The sequence below is a fragment of the Cibotium barometz genome, chromosome 34 (assembly GCF_041138505.1).
Source record: "Cibotium barometz isolate CiBa-2024 chromosome 34, ASM4113850v1, whole genome shotgun sequence".
NCBI lineage: Eukaryota > Viridiplantae > Streptophyta > Polypodiopsida > Cyatheales > Cibotiaceae > Cibotium > Cibotium barometz.
The window spans coordinates 12425806-12439321 of NC_141079.1; the positions used below are offsets into that span (position 1 = coordinate 12425806).

General features: G+C 40.1%; 1 protein-coding gene across 1 annotated transcript; it reads left to right on the top strand.

The window, feature by feature from the left end:
• The first annotated feature begins 8604 nt into the window (after positions 1 to 8604).
• LOC147618704 (uncharacterized) lies at positions 8605 to 12144 on the top strand. Its single transcript, XM_086773732.1, has 5 exons — positions 8605 to 9107; positions 9786 to 10491; positions 10807 to 11173; positions 11265 to 11667; positions 11753 to 12144. The coding sequence occupies exons 1-4, from the start codon at positions 8783 to 8785 to the stop codon at positions 11310 to 11312; spliced, it is 1446 nt and encodes a 481-aa protein (XP_086629858.1). The 5' UTR covers positions 8605 to 8782; the 3' UTR covers positions 11313 to 11667; positions 11753 to 12144.
• Positions 12145 to 13516: the final 1372 nt, after the last annotated feature.

Below are 13516 nucleotides of genomic sequence, written 5' to 3' on the forward strand. Positions count from 1 at the left end.
TCTCAAGTCATTGTAAAAGCTACCCTATACTTAGCTTCATAGCTTAAAGAGCCACTATTGGCTACTTATTTTTACTGAGCCATGATATACATGAATCACTAAGATAAAAGAAAAATCCACTAGTGGACACTCGAGTGTCATAACATCTAGCCCAATAAGAATCACTAAAAGCATGCAGCTGAACATCACTCCCCATAGTATAAAATAAACCAAGGGAATGAGTGCCATGTAAGTATTTTAATACTCATTTGCCAACCTACTAATGCGGACACTCGAAAAGTTTCTCAAATAGGAGACCCTAACTAAATGTCTGGCCTCATATTACATAAATAGATAAGGCATCCAACAACTTGCTGATAAAGTGATACATCAAATGGTTTACCTGTACCTTAGGGACTAAGCCTACCAATCTCTAATATTGGTGTAGCAATAGGCTTACAGTAATAAAGACCAAACAACCTTTGTATGTACTTTGACTGCAACATCGCAATACATCATCGTGTTTTGCATAAATTGTATGCCCAAATAATAATGCAGCGAGCCCAAATCTGTCATCTCAAATGACACATGTAATTCAACCTTGAAGGCTGAAAACTTCTCCTCATTATTAGGGCATGAGGAACGTGTCATTAGCATATAAAACAATGACCAAAAAATAATCTTTACTCCTTACATAAAGGAAGGGCACTCTTCTTAGTTTGTGAATAGTCACAAAAACCATTTGTAACCATGTATGCATTTATCATCTCATACCATGTTCTAGGGTAAAGCTTTTCTTAACCTACATACTTTAGATTCATGCCCCTTCTCGACAAAACCATGAGGCTAAGATACATAAAGCTCCTCATGTGCAAGCATGCAATCTTAATATCCAACTGATGTACATTTTAACCATGATGCACTACTAATGCAATAGTACACCTGATCACAGTCATATGAGACGTGGGTGCAAAGGTCTCATCATAATATATGCCCTTCTCTTAAGCATAACCCTTTGCCAATAACAAGCCTTTACCTTGTAACGCTACCATGAGCTTTACACCACTTAGGCTTTTGTAGCAATGGCCTTTTTATAATAAGGCAAATTCGCTAAATACTAAGTGTCATTTTTAAGGATTGATTCATACTCATCCTACATGACCTACATCCAATGATCATTTTCCTGTGCTTTCTCAGAGGAAATAGATTCCTCTTTATTACATATAAAAGATGCATGGTGAGAACATGTACATGTTCTGATTCATACTCATCCTACATGGCGTACATCTACTAATGATCATTTTCATGTGTTTTCTCAAAAGAAATAGATTCCTCTTTATTACATATTATTACATATAAAAGATACATGATGAGAACATGTACGTGTCCTGCTAGGTAAAGGAGCAGTTAATTTGCTATCCCGCATGGTCTATACTAGCTATTTTGGCATGACTGCTCTTTCCTCATCCGCCATTGTATCATCCGTAATTGCCTCATCAATAGGCTAATCTGTGGGTTGAAATTTGAGCTAATTTCAAGTGAGTGTGGGCTGATTCGTAGCACCTTTTTGAGCATTCATTTTCTCGACATATGGCCTGCTCTGCAAGAGCAGTATAGCTATCATGGAACTGTCCAAGTCAGTTCTAGGATACAATGTGGTACTAATGTTGCAACTTGTCTCCTCAGCCTTCACAGCAACAAGTGGCCAAGCCACTTTACAATTCAAAAGTGGAGCCTACCACTATGCTACCAAAACAAATTGGTAACATGTATTGTGCATCCCTTCATGCCAACATTGTACAAAGGTAGGAGTGTATCCTGTGAGTATGCATTTTTAAGTTTCTTACCTAAAAGCATGGGTTGGGCAACTAATACATGGCGCACCATATAGAATCACAAGGGTGGTTGGTCCTAACAAGCTTATCCTCAATGAAAAGCATACAAAACACATCATTGCTTATGCCATTCAACCTACAAATAACTAATCTCTAACATAGAATGCAAATATCCCAACTACTTACAAGTATTATTGTGATACTACCCAGCTGATATGGCTTCCAGTAGATCACTAATGATGATGAAAGCGTACAAAGTGTATGAAAAATTACAATGTAAAGTGTGGAAATGATACTTAGCATGAATGCAGAAATCAATGATAATGTTGATGATGCTGTTAAAGATGAGCCCGAAGATGCGATGTGTCAAAGATGATGACAATCCTTTTTGCACACTGAATTTTGCTTCTGCTATGAATAATACCCAAAATTACGCAAAAATGTATAATTAATAAAATACTATAGGGTATACCTTCTCCACCCAAGAGGATAGCTCAATCTAAGACAATCAAAATAGTAACTCTAGGAAAAGATGACAAGGGGGTGAGAGCCAGTATAACCTACTCTGATACTAATTGCTAGAGTGGAGATCAAAGTAGCAACACACACATAGATGCAGCAAGCAAGAAGAGATAAATGGAAGCACAACACTCGAAGTAGATTGATGAGAATGATTAAAGTACAATTGAAGTGACATGATAAGGTCACTTACACACACTCATAAGAGTGCGTACATATGCTCGGGGGAAAAAACCTCCTAAAGACGGAAAAAGTTATCCGATCCATTATCAACCTCTACGTTCACACATCACTACCATATAAATGGCTACACATGAATCAAAAACATCTTTGAACGTGTTGATAAGTGTGCCAATCCTAGAGTTTTGTATCTCTTTCAAGATCCCATAGCTTAGATGCCCAAATCCCTCGTGTCATAGCTTGCCACATTGGCCCGACACAACAGACAAGGCTATAATAATTCCTTGAGAACAATTCATAGAGATCATTATGCCTGGTACCTCTTCCAATGGCATTGCTAATGGCATCCTAAATGATTGTATTTTCTCGTCGATCAAAACGAACCCTCAAGTCATAATTCATTATGGCCGTAACAGAGAGCAAGTTTCACTTGATACTCTGATGATACATAGAGGACATCTAACAACTTTTTAATATCACATATAGTATATGTGCCTTTTGCCCTGGGCATTTGGCATCTGCTACCAAGATGGACTTCTATATTGACTATTGGGAGCTATACCACTATCGATGATCCACAAATCATTGGATGCATCAAATGATTTGCCTTTGCACAGATTTCTTCAATTGCTACAAAGACTCCAATTTCTCTTCCTCACTATTTCTTGGCTCCTTTATGGCTTTAAAGCTTATTTGTCTCCCCCATTGAATTCCACAAAGAGAAAGAAACCATGGTTGAAGACTTGATGGATGCTTGTTAGATTGGATTGTATGTAGATTTTTGTTTGCATTAACTTCTTGTCCTTCCCCCGCTTTTTGTCAGAGAGAACTATCATGAAGGACGAATGACCATCTCTATTTTCTTCCATCTAGGCAAAGAGAGATCTCTCTTCACCCCACTAACAAGGAGCATTTTGGTGTGACAATGGAGTGAGGACGTGACACCTAGCACACACCCATAACATTAAGAAGCTATAAATTATGGAAGGCCACGACACATACTTTGGCAAGGCTAAGGTAAGCTCTTGAGTGAATTGGGGAATGGGGATTGTAACCACGGGAGCTTAAGGTCATGGTTGGCTGGTGCTAACGGTGTGTGGGTAGTTAAAGGTTCCTCCATGGCTAGCCTTGGGAAAGAAGTAGATAAGTCATAGGAGGTCTCCTGTTTGTGCTTCTTCGATCAAGGTTGGGGCTTGGGGTTGTCAGTGTGAGACATTGCATTATAAGCTAATAAATTGCATATAAAAAGAAAAATTGAGAATAAAGTGAGCAAGAAATGTGTTTTTCTAGATAAGTCCCAGTTAATGAGACTTTAGGGTTATATCACTGTCACTAATGTGTTAACTAATATTTTGTCACTTTATGAAATAGCACAGAGTGTGCACGACATTTGTTTTTCTAGATAAGTCCCAATTAATGAAACTATTTAAGGGATATATTTAGTATCACTAAGGTGTTAACACTATATGCAAAGTATTGACTCTTGTTTTTTCTTAAGAAGGCCTATGCACTTTCTTACTTGGATTGTTTACTTCACTTCACAAATCTTATTAAATTTTTAGAGGGATACAAGTAACCACTTCACATCTTCTCTCACTCAAGAACCATAGGTTTTGTCATGAATCAATGTGTCCTTTTCTTCCTAACACATGTTGATATACTTAACTAGTTGTCATGATTGACATTCTACTTTCATGTTTGGTGCATGAGATTATGTCAACTCTTTTGTAAGAAATGATAATAGTAATTTTCCCTTGGCCACTTAATATTAATAAAGTTCAAGTTTGACTATGTAAATATTATTCATAATTCACTTTCTGTACCTTATTAAACATTGTATGGTTGAGTGAGATTAATATGCACCTTAAAAAAACCATTGTTAATAAACAATGCACAAGGCATGTTTTGCTTTGTAGTCCTTGCCTATTGGAGATATTTAAAATATACCCTTTGTTTTTATAGAAGTGGATTGGTCTTTATAATCACTATATTTTGTTAAATTATATTTTTGCATATTAGAGATATTTAAAATATACCCTTTGTTTTTATAAAAGTGGATTGGTCTTTATAATCATTATATTCTATTAAATTATATTGTATTTTAAATAAAAATTGTGGAGTATGCATGCACACATGCATTTTCACAAATATTGATGCACACACACAAGTGCATGTGTGTGCACATGCATGCATGTGCATGTGCACGTGTACATGTGTGTGTGCGCACATACACACATACACACACACACAATCTTATCATTTCTAGAGACTTAATACATCATCTCATATAAAATTACACAAGTACATGGGTATACAAAATTGGTTAATAAAAGAAAACCCTAGTATTGAACTATGTGCATTTAATAAATCATTGGAGTACTTCTTAGTGACGTAACACTTTATTCATAAAGGTAGTAATAATAATATCCTTTCATTTCAGCAAGACAAATGTGTATATGTCAAAATATCCATCAAGGGTGTGAGCAGAGCATGTGTGACTAGAAGAAAAGGTGGAACATTCTAGGAAAGTAATATTGTTCAATTTATTGGCCCTTATGGAGCAACCTTACATTTCCTCATTGACTCAGAAATGATGATAGAAATAGTCAAATGATAGCTACATGTATTGGATACCATCGTATTCTTTATATCAACAAATAGTGGAGTTCTTTAAATTTTCTTTTCTGCAAAGAGAGAGAGAGAGAGTTTGTATGAGGGGCCTTTGTGTGAAGTGCAGTGGTGAAACATGAATCCATTTCGCCTTTCTCATTAACTTAATTTTTCCTATCAAGAAATGTTTTAGTGATAGGTGGTTCCTTGTAGGAATCACTAGGGATATGGGGGCATATTCCATAAAGTATTACGAATGCAACCAAAGTAGTGAAAAGGTGCTTCTTGAGAGGTGAGTTTTTTAAATCCTCGACATAATCGTGTGTTCTTAAATGCATTAGTACATGCACCTCATTACATATATCCTAGGCATCATGCTCAAAAACATGGTTTGAGTGTGATTGATGTCAGTGGCATTCAAGGTAGAGTGAAAAGGATACATGATAAGTGAAAGGAATGAAGCTCTTGGAGAGAGGTGATAAGGTAGATAATGATTAAAAAAGCATCCAATCACATTTTCCTATAATACTTTTGCCCAATCAAACTTACATACCTCACACACACTTAAACCATTCAAACACATTTTCCAGTAATACTTTTGCCCAATCAAACTTACATACCTCACACACACTCAAACCACTCAAACCATTCAAACCCACACACCTCTTTGCACACACATGGTGCGCGCACACGCACATGCATGCAAGCACCCGCGTATGCACACGCACACACACACGTACTCCTATTGGAGCTTATTTCTCAACACCCTCCGATAAGCTCTAGGACTTTACTCAAGTTCCCTTCCACAATATAACAATTGATGAATTCTCTCGCCATCCTAATTGTGAACCCTTGCCACTCTCAAAATGAGCAACACATTCCACTTATCACAAGAGCGAACCCATGGTAGTTCACTTTTACATGCCACCCTTAGGAAATCTACACATGCAACATCTTTTAACAAATGTCTTATTCTAGAAACTATTCAACATATCTAACCAATCAAACACATGCCTCATCTTGAGCATTAACCATCTTTGTCTTCCTGAGGAACTTGCACCCCCTCGTCCCCATCTTCCATGTAGTTTTCCTTTCTCTGCTGCCCATCTTGCTTCTTCTTCCAAAAATTCTTGGAAATATGCCACACCTTCCCATGTTAGAAGCTTTTGTCAATGTTCTTCTTGAAGAAGTATGTTCTTTCTCCCATCAATTCTTTAACATGCTCTACCTTTGGAAATTGTTCCAAAATTTTTGCTCTTCTTCCATGAGAGATCTAATGACTCCCTCAAGTTTCAAGTTTGAATAATTGCTTAATGTGGCCTATACACGAGACTCCTAAAAAAAGTTACATGAGTTCCTACCTAAGGAAGGGTTAATAAAGCTTGTACACCATATATTCTTTTCAAAATGGGCAAGGCATATGCAACAATTTAAGCTACACACTATTATAAAGGTCCCATGCGCAAGCATGAGACCTTATAAATTGCATGCTCAAGCATGCAATTTATAAGTTCCATTAGGAACTTATAAGCATAGGCAATAATTAAGCTACACACTATTGTAAACGTCCCATTGTCAATCATGCAATTTATAAGTTCCATTAGGAGGTAAAGGGGGTTGTTCAAGTAACCATGTATATGGTGTGGTGAAGTTTTTGCTCGCCCTTCCAAGGTGCATGTGATAGTTTAAGCTACATAAGGGCCTTTACATATTGTCAAAAGAAAGGCTTGATGAAAAAATGGCTGGTCTCTATAGGAGGCAGATAATGGGAGGAGTACAAGATGAAGATTAATTGTTTTTTTTTTGCAATGCAAAAAGGTGAATGTGGATCCAAAGTTTATGCTCTAAGACAAGCAAATGTAAAACGTTGTGGCTTGACTAGTCCGATCTAGTTTCGATCTTGATCTAGTCTTGCTCTAGTGTAGGTCTACTACACTCTACTCACACAACTCTAGATTGAGCACTATGCACACCCACATTAGCCAACTCACTCTTACCAAACTACAACTAGAATAAGGAATTATAAAACACTTGCAACTCTAATAACACATATCATACAAGGTGAGTCCTCAATTGGGCAATTTACCCTACAAGGGGAGGTGAGGCCAATATGAGGTGTTATCAAGCCCCAACTAAGCCACACCTCCTCCTCTATTGTTGGGCACCAAACCAATCAACTCTTTCAGACTCTCAACCTAGTACAAGACTAGTACCAACTCAAACTAATCCTCACTCTCTCTAGACTCTAAAACACTAAATACAATGTACAAGACATTAGATACTATATACTAGATACTAGATTAATTGGTAACAGCCTTTGATGAACTAATGTTCTCTTCTGTTCTCCCTAAAATTGGTTACAAGAATAAGAACTAGCGGTTACCAGGTTTACAGTTGGAGAGGCCATGGAGGGTAGAATATGTTCCCACTTGGTGGGGGCAAGTATGGTCATCACATGACCTAGCTAGATACTTTGTGACCAAGTCTTACTTGAGTAGTCCTTTAGAGTTACCACCTTTTCTCTTGCATTCCTTGCTCTTTGGCACCTTGACTTGGTGTGGCCTGGCCCGCAGATGTGTTCAGATTGGCTTCAAACTTAGTGCGCAGGGTTGGCTTGTGAGTAGACCTTCCAAGCCCTCCCACCCATACTTCATTGCTCACACTTTGTCTGTCCTGTGACTAGTTCGCCTTAAGTGATTTATGCGTATGTACATGTTGGCAGATGTCAAATGGTTCTCTAACTGAACATAATGAAATTGGGTAAATATGGAAGATATTTGTAAAGCTCCTAAGTCACTTCCAATGGTCCTATGGCCCCATGCTCAATGAGCAAGTCATGAAGGGCAAGGGAGATGGATTCAAGCACCCATGTGAAGTTGGGAATGACATAACTCATCTCAAAGATCTCCCATTATGATGGTTTGTTACCACTACTTCTTTTGTAGAGAGACTTCACAAGGAAGAGATAACCCATTAAAGTATAAGCCACACTCTTACAGCCCTCTCTTTAGAAGCACTCTCAATTGTCTGAAAATGGAATGATTGTTAGCTATAGAAACATATGGCAATTGCCTATGAGTAAGTCAAAGTTAACAAAAGTTAATTATAATTATTTATCATTAAGTTTCAACTTAACAAATTGATGTCGAAGCATGTCTTGGACCTGGAGATGATAAGGGGATCGTAGTCGACGCCAGGGGCACCCGGTCCGAGCGATGAGACGAGGTAGGCCCGCATGAGCTGGAGTCTCTTCAATCTATTTTGAGAGGTCAGATGAAGTCTCTTCAATCTATTTTGGAGGGTCGGGTTACACGTGCGAAAAAGCAAAAAAGATCCGCGTAAAAGCTGACGGTTTAGATTATGACTACGTGGCAAGAGCAGATGAAGCCACGGCTCGATGGGCATTGGTCAAGATCTGACGGCAGAGGGTGAGGAATCGGATCGGACGGCAGGGGGTAGGTGCCTATTCAATAAGGATTGTGGTGTAAGTGGTGCAAAGCGGAGGAAGGAAAGCATGGCGTCTTGAACTTTCCCCTCCCACACACGTTTTCCCCCCCTTTGATCTGTGCAGATCAGAAGCCCCCCCGCCCCCCTCCATCAGCCATGGCGTTCCCTTGCTTTCTATTAATCAGACCCCTCTGATTTGCAGACGAAACTCTATGGGCTCCGAAGCAACGGAGCGCGCAGGTGCCTCTTCAGAGGCAGGTCCAGGGGTTGGCGATGGCGATGGAGCTCCAGACTCTTGGGAAATGGTGGACTTGGAGGCCAGCATGAAGAAGCTGCTCGCTGCCTCCTCAACCCTAGGGTATCAGCAGGTGGACAGAGACGCGGGAAGCCCCCTTCTTGGGGGTGCGGCACAGATCGCCCCCGCTGCCTCCTTTTCTCCCGCTGATTACGGCAGTGAGGAAGCTTTTCCGTCCATTGATCCGGAGGGCGTCGACAGTTTTCTCCGAGAGGCTCTGCAGGGCAAAGATCGCTTGACGAGTGAGTTTTTACAACCATCTAGGGTGTTTCTTGTCATCTGTCTGTTTAGGGTTTAGTTTTTCCATTGATGGATTTGTGCCATTGAAAGGCTCTTACACCATCTTTGTTTTTAGTGGTCGCATTGACATCAAGGGGATTTGCATACCTATGAACATGAACACAAATTGAGTTTTTTTTAAAATTAAAAAAATATAATCGGGACATTTAGGTCCTTAGTAGTTTTGTGTTGATCTGGTTTCTAATCAATTGAGCATTGAGTGTTTCTCATGACCTGAACGTCTAGGGTTTTTATTAGTGGACTTGCATCACCTGACCATTTAATGTTTCCAATGACCTGAGCATCTAGAGTTTTCAGATGATATCTGCTCACCTAAAGGCTTTACACATTACCCATGCCTGCGCACTTACCTGCTCTGCATTTTCCATGGCCAGGCTCTGTCAGTCGTCTGAAAGATTTCATCTGCTCATGTTTGGGTTACGTGTAAAGGGCCTAAGCATTAAGGGATTTTGATGAGTTCATGTGTCTTTTGAAGATTTTCTAGTGTTTTGCATTACCTGGGCGTCTAGGGCCTTTTCATTATATCACATTCAGTGGATTTCACCACCATTGTAAGGAGTTTTTTAGTGGAAAGGAAATTTTTAATTGTTGCCTTCACTGATAGATACTTGCATATGCAGTTCTAAGGCTGGAGCAGGAGGTCGAGAAGTTCATGCGGAATCCTAGAGTGCAGCAGCTCGAGTTCCAACCTATGCCGTCATCTTATCTGCGGCTTGCAGCACACAGAGTGGTGCAGCATTACAATTTGCAGTCCTCAGTGGCTGATTGTAGCAACCCTGATAGCACATACATAATTGCAAGGAAGACAGCAGAAAGCCGGTTTCCAAGAGTACGCCTGGCTGACATTCCTACCAACTTCCCAGCACAAGAAAAGCAGGAGCACACAGCACAGCAAAGGTTTGAGCTTAAGAGAAGGCCCAACAAATCTTCTAAATTCAACAGGGAAAGTGATGGTTCTGCTGAGTCCTCATCCAGATTGAATCCAACTAGAAGTGTGGAGGAGAGGAAGGAGGAATATAACAGGGCCAGGGCTAGGATATTTAGTAACAGCGAGTTTGGAGGGAAGGGTGAAGAGGAATCATTGGTTCTTGAGAGTTGTCTGGCATTGGACCCATTCTCTAATGGTAATGTCCGTTACGACAAGAAAGTTGAGCAACCTTCTGAAGCAATCACAAGGGCAGAGGTCTATAATGGTCTTCCTAGAATAGTTAATGGGAAATTGGAAAGAGAGTCTGCTGCAAACTACAAGGTGAACAACAGGGTGGCTATCTTTCGGGACCGAGAGAAGGATCGGAAGGATCCAGATTATGATCGGAACTATGATAGGTGAAGTCAAATCTCTTATGAGCTGCAACTGTATCGATACAGTAGTGTTCTTGATTTAAATCATAACTTGCTAAGTTTTTTGTTTTATTAGTTACTCGTCAGTCGAACTTTCAAAATATTGCATTCTTGCATCTTTTGCAAAAAAAATAAATTTGCCGTCAAATACATGCAATATTTTCTCAATTTGTAAGGTGGGTGATATTCCAAATTTATGAAGGTATATATAATACTTTATTTGATATGCTAAGTCTTTTTGCACATAATAATATCTCATGCAATTACTTATTGGCTTATGTTTCCTCTTATTATTTCCAGATACATGCAGCGTTTTGATCCTGGCTTTGGTGTGGGCCAAGCTCCGTATGGAGTGCAGGCGATCTATACTCCCCTTGTTAACTACAATACAGAATTTCCACAGCTGGGTGGTGCCATCCGGCCACAGATCTGTGTGGAGTCTACCTTGCACCGAGCCACGCCACAACCTGTGCGGGGTCCATGGGCAGGCTCCTCAAATGGTTTAGGTTATGGGCATCCAGATTTGATGATTGGCTCCTTCAACCCAGGGCATATAGGTTCGCATTCAGGATCAGGGGTTTATATGCATCCTCAGCAGTTTACACGTACAGCTCCCACAATGGCGTATGTCCATTCACAAGATCGAATTCCCCAGTCTATTTCACAGGCAAGCTAAGCAAGAGCCCATGCGAGATTTTCTTAAAAAAAGGTTTGCAAGTATTGTATTTTTCTTATGATGTGGTCTCTTTGTGTAGCAGCCTCATTTGCAACCTGACGGAAGTTTCAGCCAAGCTCGGCGCCAGTGAGGCGCTGGGCCTTGCCTGCCTTTGCCGGCCTTAGTTTGCAGAGCTTCTCAGGGTGAAGGCTCTGCAATGAACTGCCAAATTTAAATCATCAAGTTGCCGGCAGGATAAAGGCAGGCAAAAATACCGAGGATCCGGTGTACGAGGGGTGATCATTTTTTATGTTTGAAGGCTCGCTGACTAGGGCCTCCAATACGTGTTCCCTTGCATCGGTAAATCATGTTCCTCGGTGTTTGGAGATTTGGGAGGTACTTTGGAGTTAGACAAAAGAAGCTGTGAAACTCCCACACTCTCAGAGGCTGTGAAAGCTTTGCAGCCCCTCTTGGGCGCATCAAGCTTATCTTTCACATGAAGCATGGTGGGTCTTGTCTCTTTGTAGTTTCTTAGCATTCATTAGAAGCTATAGGGTTAATCTAATTATCTTATCTGCTGACTTTATGCAGGCAGCAGGGTTGCATTTTGGAAATCAATTGCCAAGCTCTCACTCCTTCAGGTGGTTGTGCTTTCTCAACTATACATTGTTGCGTGGCTGGGCGAGTTGTGAAATCGTCCATATGGCTGCTTCTGCTGCACCATCTTGCTTGTCCTGTGGAGGTGTGGAATGTGTTTTTTGCAGTGAAAATTCAATACCATCCTTTGTTTCATTAGTTGTTCCAAGGGGACTAGAAAAATATGTAGAGCCCCTTTGATGTGGTTTGTTGTAATATGCTAGTGAATGGTTGTCTACCAGTATTTGGGACTTAGCAAGGATTACTATTGCTGACTTGACTCCCAACTAATTTGTTTAATTTGTAGTAAGTGCAGTTTGCTATCAGCTTAAGGTTATTTTCCATCAGCTAGTTGTCATTGTTTTTTAATCATTCCAATTGGCACTTTGAGCTTAAGGTTATTTTCTATCAGCTTAAGGTTATTTGCTATCAGCTAGTTGTCATTGTTTTTTAATCATTCCAATTGGCACTTTGAGATTTCTGTCAGTATATTGTTGTAGGACTAAGTTGGGTGTCCTGCGGATTCAGCCTCCCCTTAACGCCGATGGCCAGGCCAGTACATCCTCCCTTGCCTGCAAGCACCTGTCTGCCCTCATTTCACAAGGGCCAAACTCTTTTGGAATGCATTTTTAGCCTGCAGACAAGCACCTGTCTGCCCTCATTGCACAAGGGCCAAACGCTTCTAGAAGGCATTATTAGTGTGCAGCCCTCCCATCGAAGCAGGAGTCACTAAATCAATTTACATATCAAAGCTTTAGAGAGGAAGGGAAGATACTTCTGAGCTTTTCATCCATATGTGTCTGCTGGTATTACAAATCACCACCAATAGTTGATCTGATCGGTTCATTGCCTTTTCAGGCTGTTAAGCACAGAATTTACTGGCTTTGAGTTTCTTGTCATATGGAAAGGAGGGTGGCCCATCTGGCATGTTTACACTTTTTGGTGTTCAATATAGGGACACACTGGCAGACTGCAAATGGCTCTGACTTGTTTGGAAGGAGTATTTTTGACCGTGAGTGTTACTGACATGATGGTGGAGGTGAAAAGGTCTTTAGCCCAAGCGTTGAGCTGCCTGCATACTCATTTTGTATTCAACTGGGAACCCCTACGTGCTCCCATGCTTACCTAACCGGTGCTAAAGTGGTTCTCATAAAATCGGTCCTTAATAGCCCACGATGAACTGTAGATTGATTTATATGGCAGTGTAGTCTTTAGTTGAGTCTGAATGCTCGGAGGGGTTGGCATTTTGAGGGTGTGGTTGAAAGTAGGTTCTATGGCATGGGTTGTTTGCACCCTACAGGCTACAATGAGGCCGTTACTGTAAATCAGTGTTTGAAAAAACCAAAAAGTTAAAAACCTTAATCTAAAAATTGTGAAATTATTTATAAAGAAAACCTTCAAATTTTTAAGGTTTTTGTTCTACAACCCCTCAAAATACCCTTAAGTTTCAAATTTGAAGGTAATTTTAAAAATCTGCAGGTGCAAATTACACTATAACCGGTTTTTTTTGAACACTTGTGTAAATATACTTTTATTTACTTTGGCATCTCACTAGCATTGAATGTTGAGGAGTCAGCGGGCTTGGGATATGTGCCAGGTAAGGTGGGCGTCGTGGCCAATCCAATCATGGCTTTGTTCTTTTCATTTATGTACAGGAAAACAATTAATCACATGCCACATTGAGCTATGAACTCGAATTATATCTTTATAGCCACATGA

Bases quoted from the DNA above. Each gene is read 5' to 3' on its own strand.
- LOC147618704 (XM_086773732.1), top strand. From the start codon at position 8,783: ATGGGCTCCGAAGCAACGGAGCGCGCAGGTGCCTCTTCAGAGGCAGGT. The intron at 9,108-9,785 runs GTGAGTTTTTAC...TTGCATATGCAG, and splicing joins GGGCAAAGATCGCTTGACGA to TTCTAAGGCTGGAGCAGGAG. The intron at 10,492-10,806 runs GTGAAGTCAAAT...TATTATTTCCAG, and splicing joins TATGATCGGAACTATGATAG to ATACATGCAGCGTTTTGATC.